Source organism: Oryx dammah, unplaced genomic scaffold (genome assembly GCF_014754425.2).
Source record: "Oryx dammah isolate SB20612 unplaced genomic scaffold, SCBI_Odam_1.1 HiC_scaffold_22, whole genome shotgun sequence".
In the NCBI taxonomy this organism is placed as follows: Eukaryota; Metazoa; Chordata; class Mammalia; order Artiodactyla; family Bovidae; genus Oryx; species Oryx dammah.
In genome coordinates this window covers 50,743,574-50,756,294 of record NW_024070206.1, presented here as the reverse complement: position 1 = coordinate 50,756,294, position 12,721 = coordinate 50,743,574, and the positions used below count along the sequence as shown (strand labels likewise).

The following is a 12,721-nucleotide window of genomic DNA, read 5'->3' as shown; positions in this document are numbered from 1 at the left end:
TACTTAATACCTTCATGAGATGTTGAGAAAGCAAGTTAAGATGAAGCCTTTAAATTACCCAAAATAAATCCTAGCAGACACTAACCACTATCTAGAATAGTAGTAATAGCCAATCATGTTACTTTTATATCATTCTAAGTTATCAGTAAGTTTGACCTTGTAGTTTTTTAATGAATTTTATGCTTTAAGATTAAACGCATTCTTGTACAGTTTTCTTACAGGTTTTTTATTTTTTTTTTAATTCTCAAAAACTTCTAGAAATAATATTAAGAAATTGAATATAAAATTTTTCAACTACTGAATCAAATATCTCATATCAAATACATGTATTTGTGTTTACTTCTTCAATGATTTATGCTATCTCAATATCAATCATATTGAATCATATCATATGAAATGATGTATGTATTCAATAAAACATGTATTCAATAAAACATGAATATGCATGTATTCAATAAAACAATTCCAATATATATTTAAAACTTCTTGAATATGAGCAGATTGATATCAGATGAGTCTTTGAAATCTTTGAACATGACTGCATCCCAGTGCATTCCTTCCCTTTTAGACAACAAATAAAACATTTACCAACAGTTGGCCTATCCTAGTTATTAAAACTTTTTTACACAGATTGTCACCAGCTGAGCTAAAACAGCAGCTGTCCACTGGAAATAATTGCAGAAATGTTTTGCCTATTGGCCTGAAATCAAACATATGTTTTCCTATAACAACTAAAACATAACTTCCTTTGTTGATGTGTGTTAATTATTGAGAGATGTTAATTACACAGTTATACACCTGGGTTGTCACACTAGCATAGAATCCCAGAGTCTTGAGTGTAGGCATTTTTATACATGCTTTAATTTTTAGTGTTTCAGACATTTAGAAAATATGACTATATTCTGGAACAATTCCTTTTTGATTTATTTTTTTAAATATTTGTCAAAGATCATGTCTATACAGAAAAGAGGGAGCTCATTTTACCCCATATCTAATCAGAGTTGGGAGTTAGTTTGCAAATAGTTTTTATTTTGGATTATAATGATTTTTTAAAATCTTCTTTGCACTTATTTTTATGATAGGTTTCATAAATTTTCCATGCTCTGTATAAATTTTTCAAATAATTTAATAAGTATAAATATTAAAAAAGAATAGCTGACAATACAGGTGGTGGTTTAATTGCTAAGTCGTGCCCGACTCTTGTGACCCCACAAACTGTAGTCTGCCAGGCTCCTCTGTCCATGGGATTTTCCAGGCAAAAATATTGGAGTGGGTTGCCATTTCCACTTCTACGGTATTGGGGATCAAACCTCCTGTGTCTCCTACATCGTCTGGCAGATTCTTTAACCACTGAGCCACCTGGGAAGCCCCTTTGGCTGATTTTAGGGTTTCATTATCAGTCAACAATGAAGAATATTCATCTCTTCAAGTAGGTCACTTTAAATAGCACTTTGGCCAGTACATCCTACTGTTACAGAGCTATGGATAAGGGCTGTGGGTTTACTCAGAGAATAGAACTGTTAGACCTTAATTACAAATGTTACCCGATTTTTTCTCTACAGTGCCAACACTTGTAACTAAATGAGTAGCTTTCTACCCCTAAACATAAAATAACAATGGTTCCAAACTCCCATTCAATGTGTCTACTACATTATTCCATCAAAGCAGACGTGGCTTTTCAGTAATTCTCTATGATATCATTCTCATAAGAAATAAAGACAATATTACCTTCTGTATAGTAATGATTCCTTCCTGTGTATCTTTGTCAACGGCAATCTTGAAAATCCCTAATCCATCACCATCCACAATTTTGTAATCCATTTCAGCATTAGCTCCTATATCTGCATCGGCAGCTTTAATTCTGGCCACAACAGAAGCCACTGGCAATGATTCTGGGACGTTATATTGGTACGACCCTGTAAAATTAAGAACAAGAAATGAACAAAACCTTATACCAACCAAACTAACCAATAAAATTTAATTATCTGGCTATCTTGAACCCTCTTTGCTTAATTTGCTTTTATGTCTTTATAAAATAAGATGATAAGGCAATATGAGACAAATGATAAGTTTCATACAGCTTTAAAAATTCCAAGGAAATGATTACATACTAATCAATGTCAAAGACAGCCTGGAGAAAAGCATAAGAAGTACTCCATACTAGTATTTCTAGTGGTGAGAAATATACCACTTTTAATGATAAAAATAAAACTTAAATTGTAAACAGAATTAACACTGAGTCGACTATAAATAATATGCAATTAATTTTATAAATATTTAAAATTTAAAATAGTATAGCTTAGACTTCAAATGTGCAAAAAATGGGCCTAACTAGTTCTCAATTCCTTAATGTTGGAATTTCCACAATAGTATCTTTTACTGAAAAAGTTTCAGAAAACTGGACAAGGAAGTTGATAAAATGCAATATTAAGTATGACTTGTACATTAAACTCAGGGCACAATAGTATAAGAACAGAGACTATGTTATTTAAACAGGAAGAAAGAGAAGCAAAAAAGCAAGAGTAACTTTTTCAAACTTTTTTTGTAAAAACTCTTTACCATCCCTCAACTAAAAAAAAAAAAAAAGAAAGAAAGAAAACCAGCTTGGGAGGCAGATGAAGAACCTTTTGGAACCAGGAAATGCCCCTTCAACATTTCCCTTTAATCATCTACTTTTTCCTGCTTCCTCACCCTTTTCCGTTTCCTTTTGGTGCTAACTGTGATGCATATGCACTTTCTTATGAAGAAAAATGAAAGGATACTCTTTAAGAGAAACAGAGAAAGGAAACTGCATCCAAATGAAAGTTCAGTTCAGTTCAGTTGCTCAGTCAACACTTTGCGACCCCATGAATTGTGCTACATGCTAGAATAAGAACCTCTGTGTTTGCAATTCTATACATTTTGTTAATTGTTACTGATTTTTTAAAAATAATCACAACATCATTTTTGAGTGACCCCTTTCACATATCTATAAGTTCCTTAGGAAAATCCAAAAATTTCAAGCTTAAAATAGTAAGTAAAGGGTAGACAAAGAAAATCCCAGTCAAAATGAAAAAGTTATATATTTTTGGCTTTCTTCACTATAAGTCGTCTCTGACTCTGTGCGACCCATGAGACGGCAGCCCACCAGGCTCCCCCATCCCTGGGATTCTCTAGGCAAGAACACTGGAGTGGGGTGCCCTTTCCTTCTCCAATGCATCAAAGTGAAAAGTCAAAGTGAAGTCGCTCAGTCGTGTCCGACTCTTAGTGACCTCATGGACTGCAGCCTACCAGGCTCCTCCATCCATGGGATTTCCCAGGCAAGAGTACTGGAGTCGGTTGCCATTGCCTTCTCCAGGAGAGTGTTTAATAAGCTAGAAAACTCATGCTCTATCTTATCAAATCATGACAACTGAAATCACAGAAAAATCTGTGTCAATTCTTATTTCTCTAAAGAAGAGAAACAGTCCATTCTATTATGAGCCAAATATAATCACATTGTTTTGTTTATTCCTGTCTTCCTCTCCTCCCCCAATGTAAGCAGTTAAGCACACAATGAAGGCTAGATTCTTTTTTTTTTTAATGCTAAACTTAGGATAACTTTATTTTGCCAAGAGGTATCAAAATGTCTGTTGTACAATAGCCTAAATATTAAAAATATGTAAAATAAGAATAAAACATCTAAAGAAGCAGTATTTGAAGGAAAACTTGGTGACCATCATATCTCCAGAGAAGCTGTCCTTGTTTGACATAAGCCTCAGAAAGCATTTAAAGATACTGTAGTCTACACAATTCTTCTTGCTTTCTTGAGTGTTCTAAAGAATACCACATATACTTGGAAAAAAGGACAACTAAGAGAGTAAGATGAAATGCCCTTTTTTTTTTTTTTTTACAATCAGGACACCTCTACTTAAGAAAAATTTTCTTTTTTTTTTTTCCTTTTACTTGGTTAAAAGAAATGCCACATTGCTCAAGAAACTAAACGGAGGGAATCATGGTTTTCTGGTTCTTTGAACTGGTTTCTTTTGAAACACTGAGTGTTTGCATTAAAACAAATGTGGTAGGTAGCAAAAGGAACATTCAAGTTTCATGAACTGGTTTAAAAAAAGTGTGGAATGAGAAAGATCAGTAGTCTTTTTTTAATCTTTAGAAATAAAGCAGTACTTTTAGTATATAGAATTTATGAAGTGTATTTGAATATTACTATTAATAACTGGGAACAACCTCAGAGCTTACAGAATGTAAAGAGCAGCATATCTTTGACTAAAAAGACTAATACATAAACAAACTTAATAACTGTCTAGTATTCAAAGTGTACTAAAAGAAAAGAAGTTACATTTAAGACAGAATACAAGGCATAATTGCTTTTATTTGCTTCTAATACCTTTATTATTTCATATTACTGAATTAAAAATCAAGTCCCTGATAAAACAAAATTGGAAGAGAATGTAATTGAGATTAATTATTTGAGACATATTTGGGAAAATTCCTTTTTAAAGACATTCCTATAATCCAGCAAGGAAAGGGAGCATGCTTGCCACATGCCACGGAACAGCTTACTTCGAGGAAAGCGAGGTGGGTTATCGTTGACATCAGTGAGGGTCACGGTGACTGACGTGGTTCCAGAGAGCCCTCCGTTTTGACCAACCATATCCTTTGCCTGAATAACAAGCAAATACTGGTCTTTAGCCTCTCTATCCATGTTTGGAAGGGCGGTCTTGATGACTCCTGAAAAATTTCAAATCCCAGTAAAATGCATCATGAATCGCTGCATTTATACTAGCGAAGAACACTGATATAGGTAGAAATAGCTCAAGTGGTTGCCTTCTGCTGTTTTGTTTACTTTTAATAATTTAAAGCATATTAAAGACCAAAGAGATATAACAACTATATAAACATTAAAAAACACAGAAAACACTGCAATATAGAAGACCAGGGTAGAGAGAGCATTATCTCTAAGTTTTATGGAAATATGACTCAAAAAATACCAGCTTAAATAAAATCTACTCTAGAAGACTGGGCAGTTGCCTGTAAAATATATGACAATGAATCTTTTTCTCTCTCACCCTCTCCAATATCTTAATTCCCAGTGATGTGAAATCAGCATAAACCCTTTCAGCTATTGTTGCTACTACTCTCCCAGCAAAGTAACTACGTATTTTATAAATGAAAGAATGTGTCATTTATGTTTAACAAACAAAACACCATTGCAAACTATGTTGCTGGATAAACTTTAGGCTGCATCTGTTATTATAAAAACCTGAGAAAAAATATTAACTATGAGAGTGACTGTGTTCATAAAAATCAAGATACTAAAAACATCAATGTGTTTTGCTGTTTCTTTCTAATCAATTGTATTTAATAAGGAGAACCTTGAAGACTTCAGAGGTATAAGAAACTGTCTTCAGAACTCCATGCTGTGTGATAAGAAAGCTTGAACAACAATCACTGCTGCAGTAAATTAGTGGTTTTATATTAATAACCAATTATTATATAAATATATGAAAGAACAGAATAATTATGAGTAAAGTTTAGTTTTGCTGTGGCTGCCCACTGGTAAAGAATCCACCTGCCAATGCAGTAGATGTGTGTTCAAACCTTGGGTCAGGAAGGTCCCCTGGAGGAGGAAATGGCAACCCACTCCAGTAATCTTGCCTAGAAAATTCCACCAACAGTGGGGTCAAGTGGGCTACAGTCCAGAGGGTCGCAAAGAGCCAGACACTACCTAGCGACTGATCAAGCACGCACATATATAAAATAATACATATACTTAATATAATATACTTGGGCTTCCCGGGTAGCTCAGATGGTAAAGAATCTGTCCGCAGTGAGGGAGATTTGAGTTCGATCCTTGGGTCTGGAAGATCCCCTGGAGAAGGGCATGGCAACCCACTCTAGTATTCCTGCCTGGAGAATTCCATGGACAGAGGAGCCTGGTGGGCTACAGTCCATGGGGTCACAAAGAGTCAGACTCAGTATACACACATAGAGATTATAACAAATGAAAACGCATCTATTCGATATTGCTGTATACAGATCTTGAAACTAGAAACAGGAGGTCATCTTTGCTAATCAGATACAGTAAGGAGTCTAGAATCCTACTTAATCATTTCTTGTACTTTAATCATTTCCGATAATGATTTACCTACATAACTGGAACTCTTGTGTTCATCAATCTATTTTGTTAAAGATTCTAACTTTCAGAATTTAAGTCAGAATTTAAATCCCCAATGATTCAGACCTGAGGGACAGGAACTGTGGTAACATGGACTTCTCAGGAGCAAAACTGGGGTGATAGAGGATGGTTCTTTAGGAAGAAAATGATTATAAACAAATTGGAATAAACATTCTTTTTTCTGCATGTTTGGCACAAAAATGTTTTTATACCCTCCAAATTTATAAAATATTTTTAAAAGCTGCCATTTTAAAATGTTGTTCATGTTCAGCATAAAAATGTCTTTATACCTTCCAAATTTATAAAATGCTTTTCAAAGTTGCCAATTTAAATTATTTGAATGCTGACTCTTCAATTGACACATATAATAATGGTCTGTGTATATTTCAGCCCTAAGTATAAGTTACAAGCCTGTGTTATACTGTACCTGGTCTGCCCTATTCATCACAATATCCTAAGCTTTGGTAACTACTCCAGCAGTGGGGAAGAGATTAAAATATCTTTCAATAATTTAAGGGTAATTTAAACAATATGTTATTGGTCCCAGTACATTAAGATTCCTAGTTAAATAACACTCATACCATCTAAAGAAGCCACATTTTTATTTAGTTCTGAGCAGTACCTATCAAATACACACACACACATACACAAATATACACACACACCTAGAATGCATCAATATTTTAAGCGTTTAAATCACATTTGAGTGGGCCATTTATTGCCACCTGCCAGTTCAGGAGACGTAAGAGACGTGGGTCCAATCCCTGGGTTGGGAAGGTCCCCTGGAGTAGGTAACGGCAACCCACTTCAGTATTCTTGCTTGGAGAAATCCCATGGACGTAGGAGCCTGGTGGGCTACAGTCCAGGGGGTCTCAAAGAGTTGGACATGACTAAAGCTACTGAGCACGCAGACCATTTACTGTCACTGCTGTTTTAACAATCACTTATTCTAATACACTACACTGGACGCTGCTGCTATAACCACACCAATACAAGGTCTCTTTAACTCCTTCACTGAACTCTTTTAGTTATCTGCACACTGCTCATAGAGAATCTCTAAAACATCACAACGATCATCAAAAGGAGCAGAGTCATATACCCATTTGGTTCACTGAGAACTGTCTGAGATGTAGATATTCTTCTGAGAACCATAATGATTCTATGAATATTTCATGTCTGTTCTTCAATACTTCCCTTAACTCTAATATTGAAGACATTGAGTATTGACTACAATAAGACTCACTGTTACCAAGCTTAATAATCTCTAAGATTCCTGGGACTTACATATCTCTACTTCTCTATGTCTTCCTTACTTTTCTTCTTTTTCTTATCTTTTTTCTTTCTCTTCTTTCTTCCTATCATAACTGTATTTATTTATAATATTTTTAAAATAAATTAAGCATTGACAATTGAATATTTGATAGTGCATTTCATAAGATGATATTTAAGTGTGTTTCACATTAAACACATAATTAATAGTTTCATACAAATGATAAAATATTAATGAAATTCTAAAACAATTTCCTACCCATTCAGTTTTCATTTTTAATTTCTCAATATGTTTAAGTGAGTTTGCATCCTGCACAGTTATAATGGAGAAAGGTCCATAGCATCTCAATTAACCAGCAAAGAAAATACAGCTGCCTTATCTTCTCACGGTTTTGCTCAGTGGTATTATTTGTAAGAAAACACAGAATTATCAGGGGAGAAGTCTGGTAGTCAAAGTTACTCATTTATTTTTCACACTTCTAATTGTCTCTTCGCAAGTGATCCTATAAGTAACACTTTTCCGAAGCAAAAATCACAGAGTTTGCAAAGAAATGCAGGGGGCAAAGGTAATTTCCAAATACCTCAATTATTAAACATTTTTTTTTACAAGAGAGAAATAACTAGGTGAGAACTGAATTTAAATAAGAATATTCAAACATAATAGATTTCTAGTTCTTTGGCTTTTGTGGGCTTTATACTTTTGAGTCTAAGCTGTCTACATTTGGAAAAGAATCCTCATAAACTGGATATGATCTGCATTTTGGAGAATATTATATAGACACACAGTCACAGAGAAAATTATTTATACTTTGTCCCTAAAGTGGTAAAAGCCAGTCTTGTCTAGTCATAGCCTTACAGTTCTATGAGGCTTTCATGGGAGATAATAGCATTGTTTTAATAATCAATAATTTTAAGCCACTTATGATGAAAAGAATATACCCTGCATCTCTTTAGAAAAAGAGACTGGCCCAGATTTTTGGCTTTCTGAATAATAATTTCTCTATGGATGTATCATCTGACCCAGTAACCCAGAGCTTCTCATTTACTTTTATATTTATAATTGATGTTCACAAAAATGTATTATGTATGAAGCAAATTTATCACTGCTATTTTTCAACAACTGTCTGGTTTTTAGTCTGGGAATAAATTTTGAGATGATTTTGTGATGTCCTACCAGACATCAATTTTCTTTCAAGCATGTTCTGTTGTCATGGAATTTCCTTAAGAATCTGTATGTATACTACATGTAACAGACAAGAGCCATTTCTGAAGTCTGCCCTGGTTTAGGGAACCAAACAATTATGGATGCATGCAGTCTACTCAGTCAAGCTCTGGGTTAGTCTCAGGAATCTAGGCAACCACATGAGCCTGGTAACAGGGGGCTGGGCTTTTCACATTGTGTGGGTTCCATATACATTAGGTGTTCAGGTAAAGCTCTGCCTAATAAATTTTTTTTTCCTTAATTTTCTGTTTAAGACTTGTATTATTTGGTTTCTCTCCCTGTAAGTGAAGCTATCAGTCATGTTGGACTCTGTGACCCCATGCACTGTAGCAAGCCAGGCTTCCCTGTCCATCACCAACCCCCGGAGCTTGTTCAAACTCATGGAAGCATATAATAGAACCATAAAAAGACAGAGAAGAGCCAACGGTAGTGAAGATGGAAGGTTCTGGAACATCAAAGGATTTCAGAGCTGGCATCATATCAAGCAAAAAGGACTGAGGAAGGGACTGCTGTAAGCTGTGAGGGGGCATCCTCAGAAAGCCCTGACAGCAGGGAGGCTCCTCCACACTGTGAGCCGAAACACAGACAGAACACCCACACGGGGTGTGTACAGAAGGAGCTCTTGTTACAACTGTGAACGTGAAAGCCAAAGTCGCTCAGTCGTGTCCGACTCTTTTTGCGACCCCAGGGACTATACAGTTCATGGAATTCTCCAGGCCAGAATAGTGGAGTGGGTAGCCTTTCCCTTCTCCAGATCTTCCCAACCCAGGGATCAAACCCAGATCTCCCGCATTGCGGGAGGATTCTTTACCAGCAGAGCCACAAGAGAAGCCCAAGAATACTGGAGTGGGTAGCCTATCGCTTCTCCAGCGGGATCTTCCCAACCCAGGAATTGAACTGGGGTCTCCTGCATTGCAGGCGGATTCTTTACCAGCTGAGCTATCAGGGAAGCCTACTGTTATGACTGTGCTGCTGCTGCTAAGTCGCTTCAGTCATGTCCGACTCTGTGCGACCTCATAGATGAGAGCCCACCAGGCTCCCACGTCCCTGCAGGCAAGGATTCTGCAGGCAAGAACACTGGAGTGGGTTGCCATTTCCTTCTCCAATGCATGAAAGTGAAAAGTGAAAGTAAAGTCGCTCAGTCGTGTCTGACTTTAGCAACCCCGTGGACTGCAGCCCACCAGGCTCCTCCATCCGTGGGATTCTCCAGGCAAAAGTACTGGAGTGGGGTGCCATTGCCTTCTCTGGTTATGACTGTAGTACTTACCTAAAACTAGGACAGACCAAGGACACAAGCAATGCATGATGCAGGCACCATGTCGTCACACCTCCAGGTTTAACAAAGAAATCCTAAATGATATTTAACTCTCCAACCATTTTCCAAGGTCTACAGCTTTGGTGTTCTGTGCAGTCACACTGGCCCTAAGTTTGGTTTCTGCTCTTCTGATGGCTCTGGAAATCTTACTAATGTTAGAACAGGAAGCCTGTGGTTTTATTTCAAACAGCACATCATGTAGCCAGTCCTGCCATATATGACACATTTAAAAATGTGATCTATGTGCTTGCAGGTTTTGGACTAGATAAACACATTAGAATAATCCTCAATCTCCCAGTAAATTGGGGGCCATTATGAAGACAGGTGATAGAAACCTGAATGGTTCTTTTAAGGCTATATCATCTTGTTCCTAGGTCCATTCTCTTTGCTTGTTGAACTGTCAACATTGTTTTTTGCAGCTATTCACATTCTTGTTTTGTGGACAGAAAAATTAAGGTAGAAAACACACTTACCCTCTGGTTATCTGGCCTGTAAGTAGAGCTACAGAAGAAATACATGCTCAGAAATTTTAGTCAGGCTAAGTTAATGATATGTTGTTAACAAATAATAATGGATATTATTAATATTACTAATACTATTCCTTTTTTAAAAAAAGAAATTAAAAGTTAAACTTTCAGAGATACATTTAACAGTGATTTCCTAGGCCTATTTTACATAATCTTGACCTGGTATATTTTCAGCATTTTTCCTATCTAAAGTTTTACGTGCTTCTCAAAAACACTGATATCTAAAGATACGGAAAAGAATGTTATTTCTCACATGGATAAGGATCATACATTAACTAAGGAAGACTACCTCAAACTCTACCTGGCTCTTCGTGTGTATAAGGCATGAAAATTTTCCATTCATTTTTGTCAGAAAAACAGATTTTTTGGGAAAAAAATGCATTCTCTATAGTCCTTTAATCTCTCTGCACCGATGACTAGTGAAACAGAAGTCCCAATGATTATCATGACTAGAGCATTAAAAACTAACAAAACAAAATTAAGCAAAAAGCTTATCTCTTCTAATACACGATCCTTGAGACTGAAAGTTAAAATGAAGTTTGAAGTTCTAATCATGTGATGCCAGGATACAGACTACTGTCCAGCTGCCCACAGGTGAAGTTTTACCTACACAGGGCCTATGAGACACCTATTATCTTACAGCAAAGCTAAAATCACAAGCCAGTCACTAGTAGCAGCAAAATATTTAGCCCTTGGGATGAGTACATGCTAGTTTTGGACCAGTTATATAACGCGAGAGGTGTATAATTTGTGAGCAAATTGTCAGAGGCTTGTCAGTGTCTTTCTAGGCTGCAGAGTAGATATATAAGGGAATGGGTGGGTGTCTGAATTGAGGTTCTCAGATCTATCATTAAATCAACCATGAGCACAACTTTACATTCACAGGATTCAGATCATAAAGCAGACACTTTCATTTACTTCCCCTTCAATACTTGCTCAATCAGAACTATTACTCCTCTGTCAGACTCTTCAGGCAGCTTCCAAACTTCATCACAACACTGGTATAAAACACGCAGTGCGGCCTCTGTGAACATTCTAATGAATGACGAGCTGGCCTTGAATTTGTCTGTTTTTGCACATTACAGCTGTCATTCTCAAAAGACATTTAAAATATGTACCCTGCCACACAGTGATTTGAGAATGAATGAATACTGCCATTTTTTATAATATGGAAAACAGGGTGGTGAGTGGCATTAAAATATTCATTTAGGATCATAAGTATCATCAATGACTCAAGATCATAAACTTGGCTATTTGAAGAGGCATTCTTCTCCATGATAAAGTTAAATTACTAAAATACAGAGAAATTTTGGATGTTTTCAGTGGTGAAGAAAAGCAATGGCTCACACTCACCCACACTGCCCTATACCAACAGCCAGAGACACATAGTAGATAAAATATTATTTTATAATCAAGAAAACAGTGCTCCAAATTATAGCCTTACTGAATATAAACCATTTCATCTTCAAAGCGAAATAGAACATCTAGCCAAACAACCACATTTTCTATCCAGGCAGTTTTGCAACCCGTATTTTTCTTTTCCTTCTAAAATGAAAAAAAGTCATTTAATTTAGTTTTTGATTTAGCAGACCATCATCCTAATTGTTATGTTTCAGCTAATTTCCCTGAGAAAGCCAGCCTCTGGAAGGAGAAGCTGTAACTACTATATATTCTACTACATGGCAGGGAGGTTTTGCTAAAGATTTAAAATTCTACTGTGTGTAATTCCTATGTGAGTTAATTAAAGAAAACAAATTGAAACATTGCAGAGGTAAATATTCAACATTTTCTTATAGAGTCAAGAGACAGCAGCTGAAAAACTTTTCAATAGCTCATATTTTGCTTAATTTTGATAGAAATTCTGATCAATGTAGTAAAATATTTTTTAAAGGTGCTAAAGGCTCTATAAATAATATGCCGTGTATTACCATGGTACACATTTTGAGAAACGCACAATAAAAATAGAGTGTCATCAGTTTCAACCACATTTAATCAAAATAACTGTTATTAATTCCATGCCAAGAAAGAAATAATGACTTTACAAGGAGAGTCACATGTCAATGTTTACCTGTTTTGGGCTCCACTGAGAAGTATGGCTGGCCCTGCAGGATGCTGTAGACCACTCGAGCACTGTTGCCATAGGTAGGATCGTCAGCATCCGTCGCTGTCACTTGTACCACTGAGGTCCCTACATGACAATCCAAAAACCAATGAATTAAAAACTCCCAAATGCC

The 12,721-nt window shown here is 36.1% G+C and overlaps 1 protein-coding gene across 1 annotated transcript in view; it reads right to left on the bottom strand.

Moving 5' to 3' along the window:
* CDH7 (cadherin 7) overlaps positions 1 to 12,721 on the bottom strand; it is a 128,412-nt gene that overhangs the window by 57,122 nt on the left and 58,569 nt on the right. Inside the window, exons 3-5 of the mRNA XM_040264335.1 lie at positions 12,556 to 12,675; positions 4,540 to 4,707; positions 1,729 to 1,916 (exon numbers count right to left, since the gene is read on the bottom strand). Of these exons, the coding sequence (XP_040120269.1) occupies positions 1,729 to 1,916; positions 4,540 to 4,707; positions 12,556 to 12,675 (476 nt within the window). The remainder of the gene's footprint in view (positions 1 to 1,728; positions 1,917 to 4,539; positions 4,708 to 12,555; positions 12,676 to 12,721) is intronic.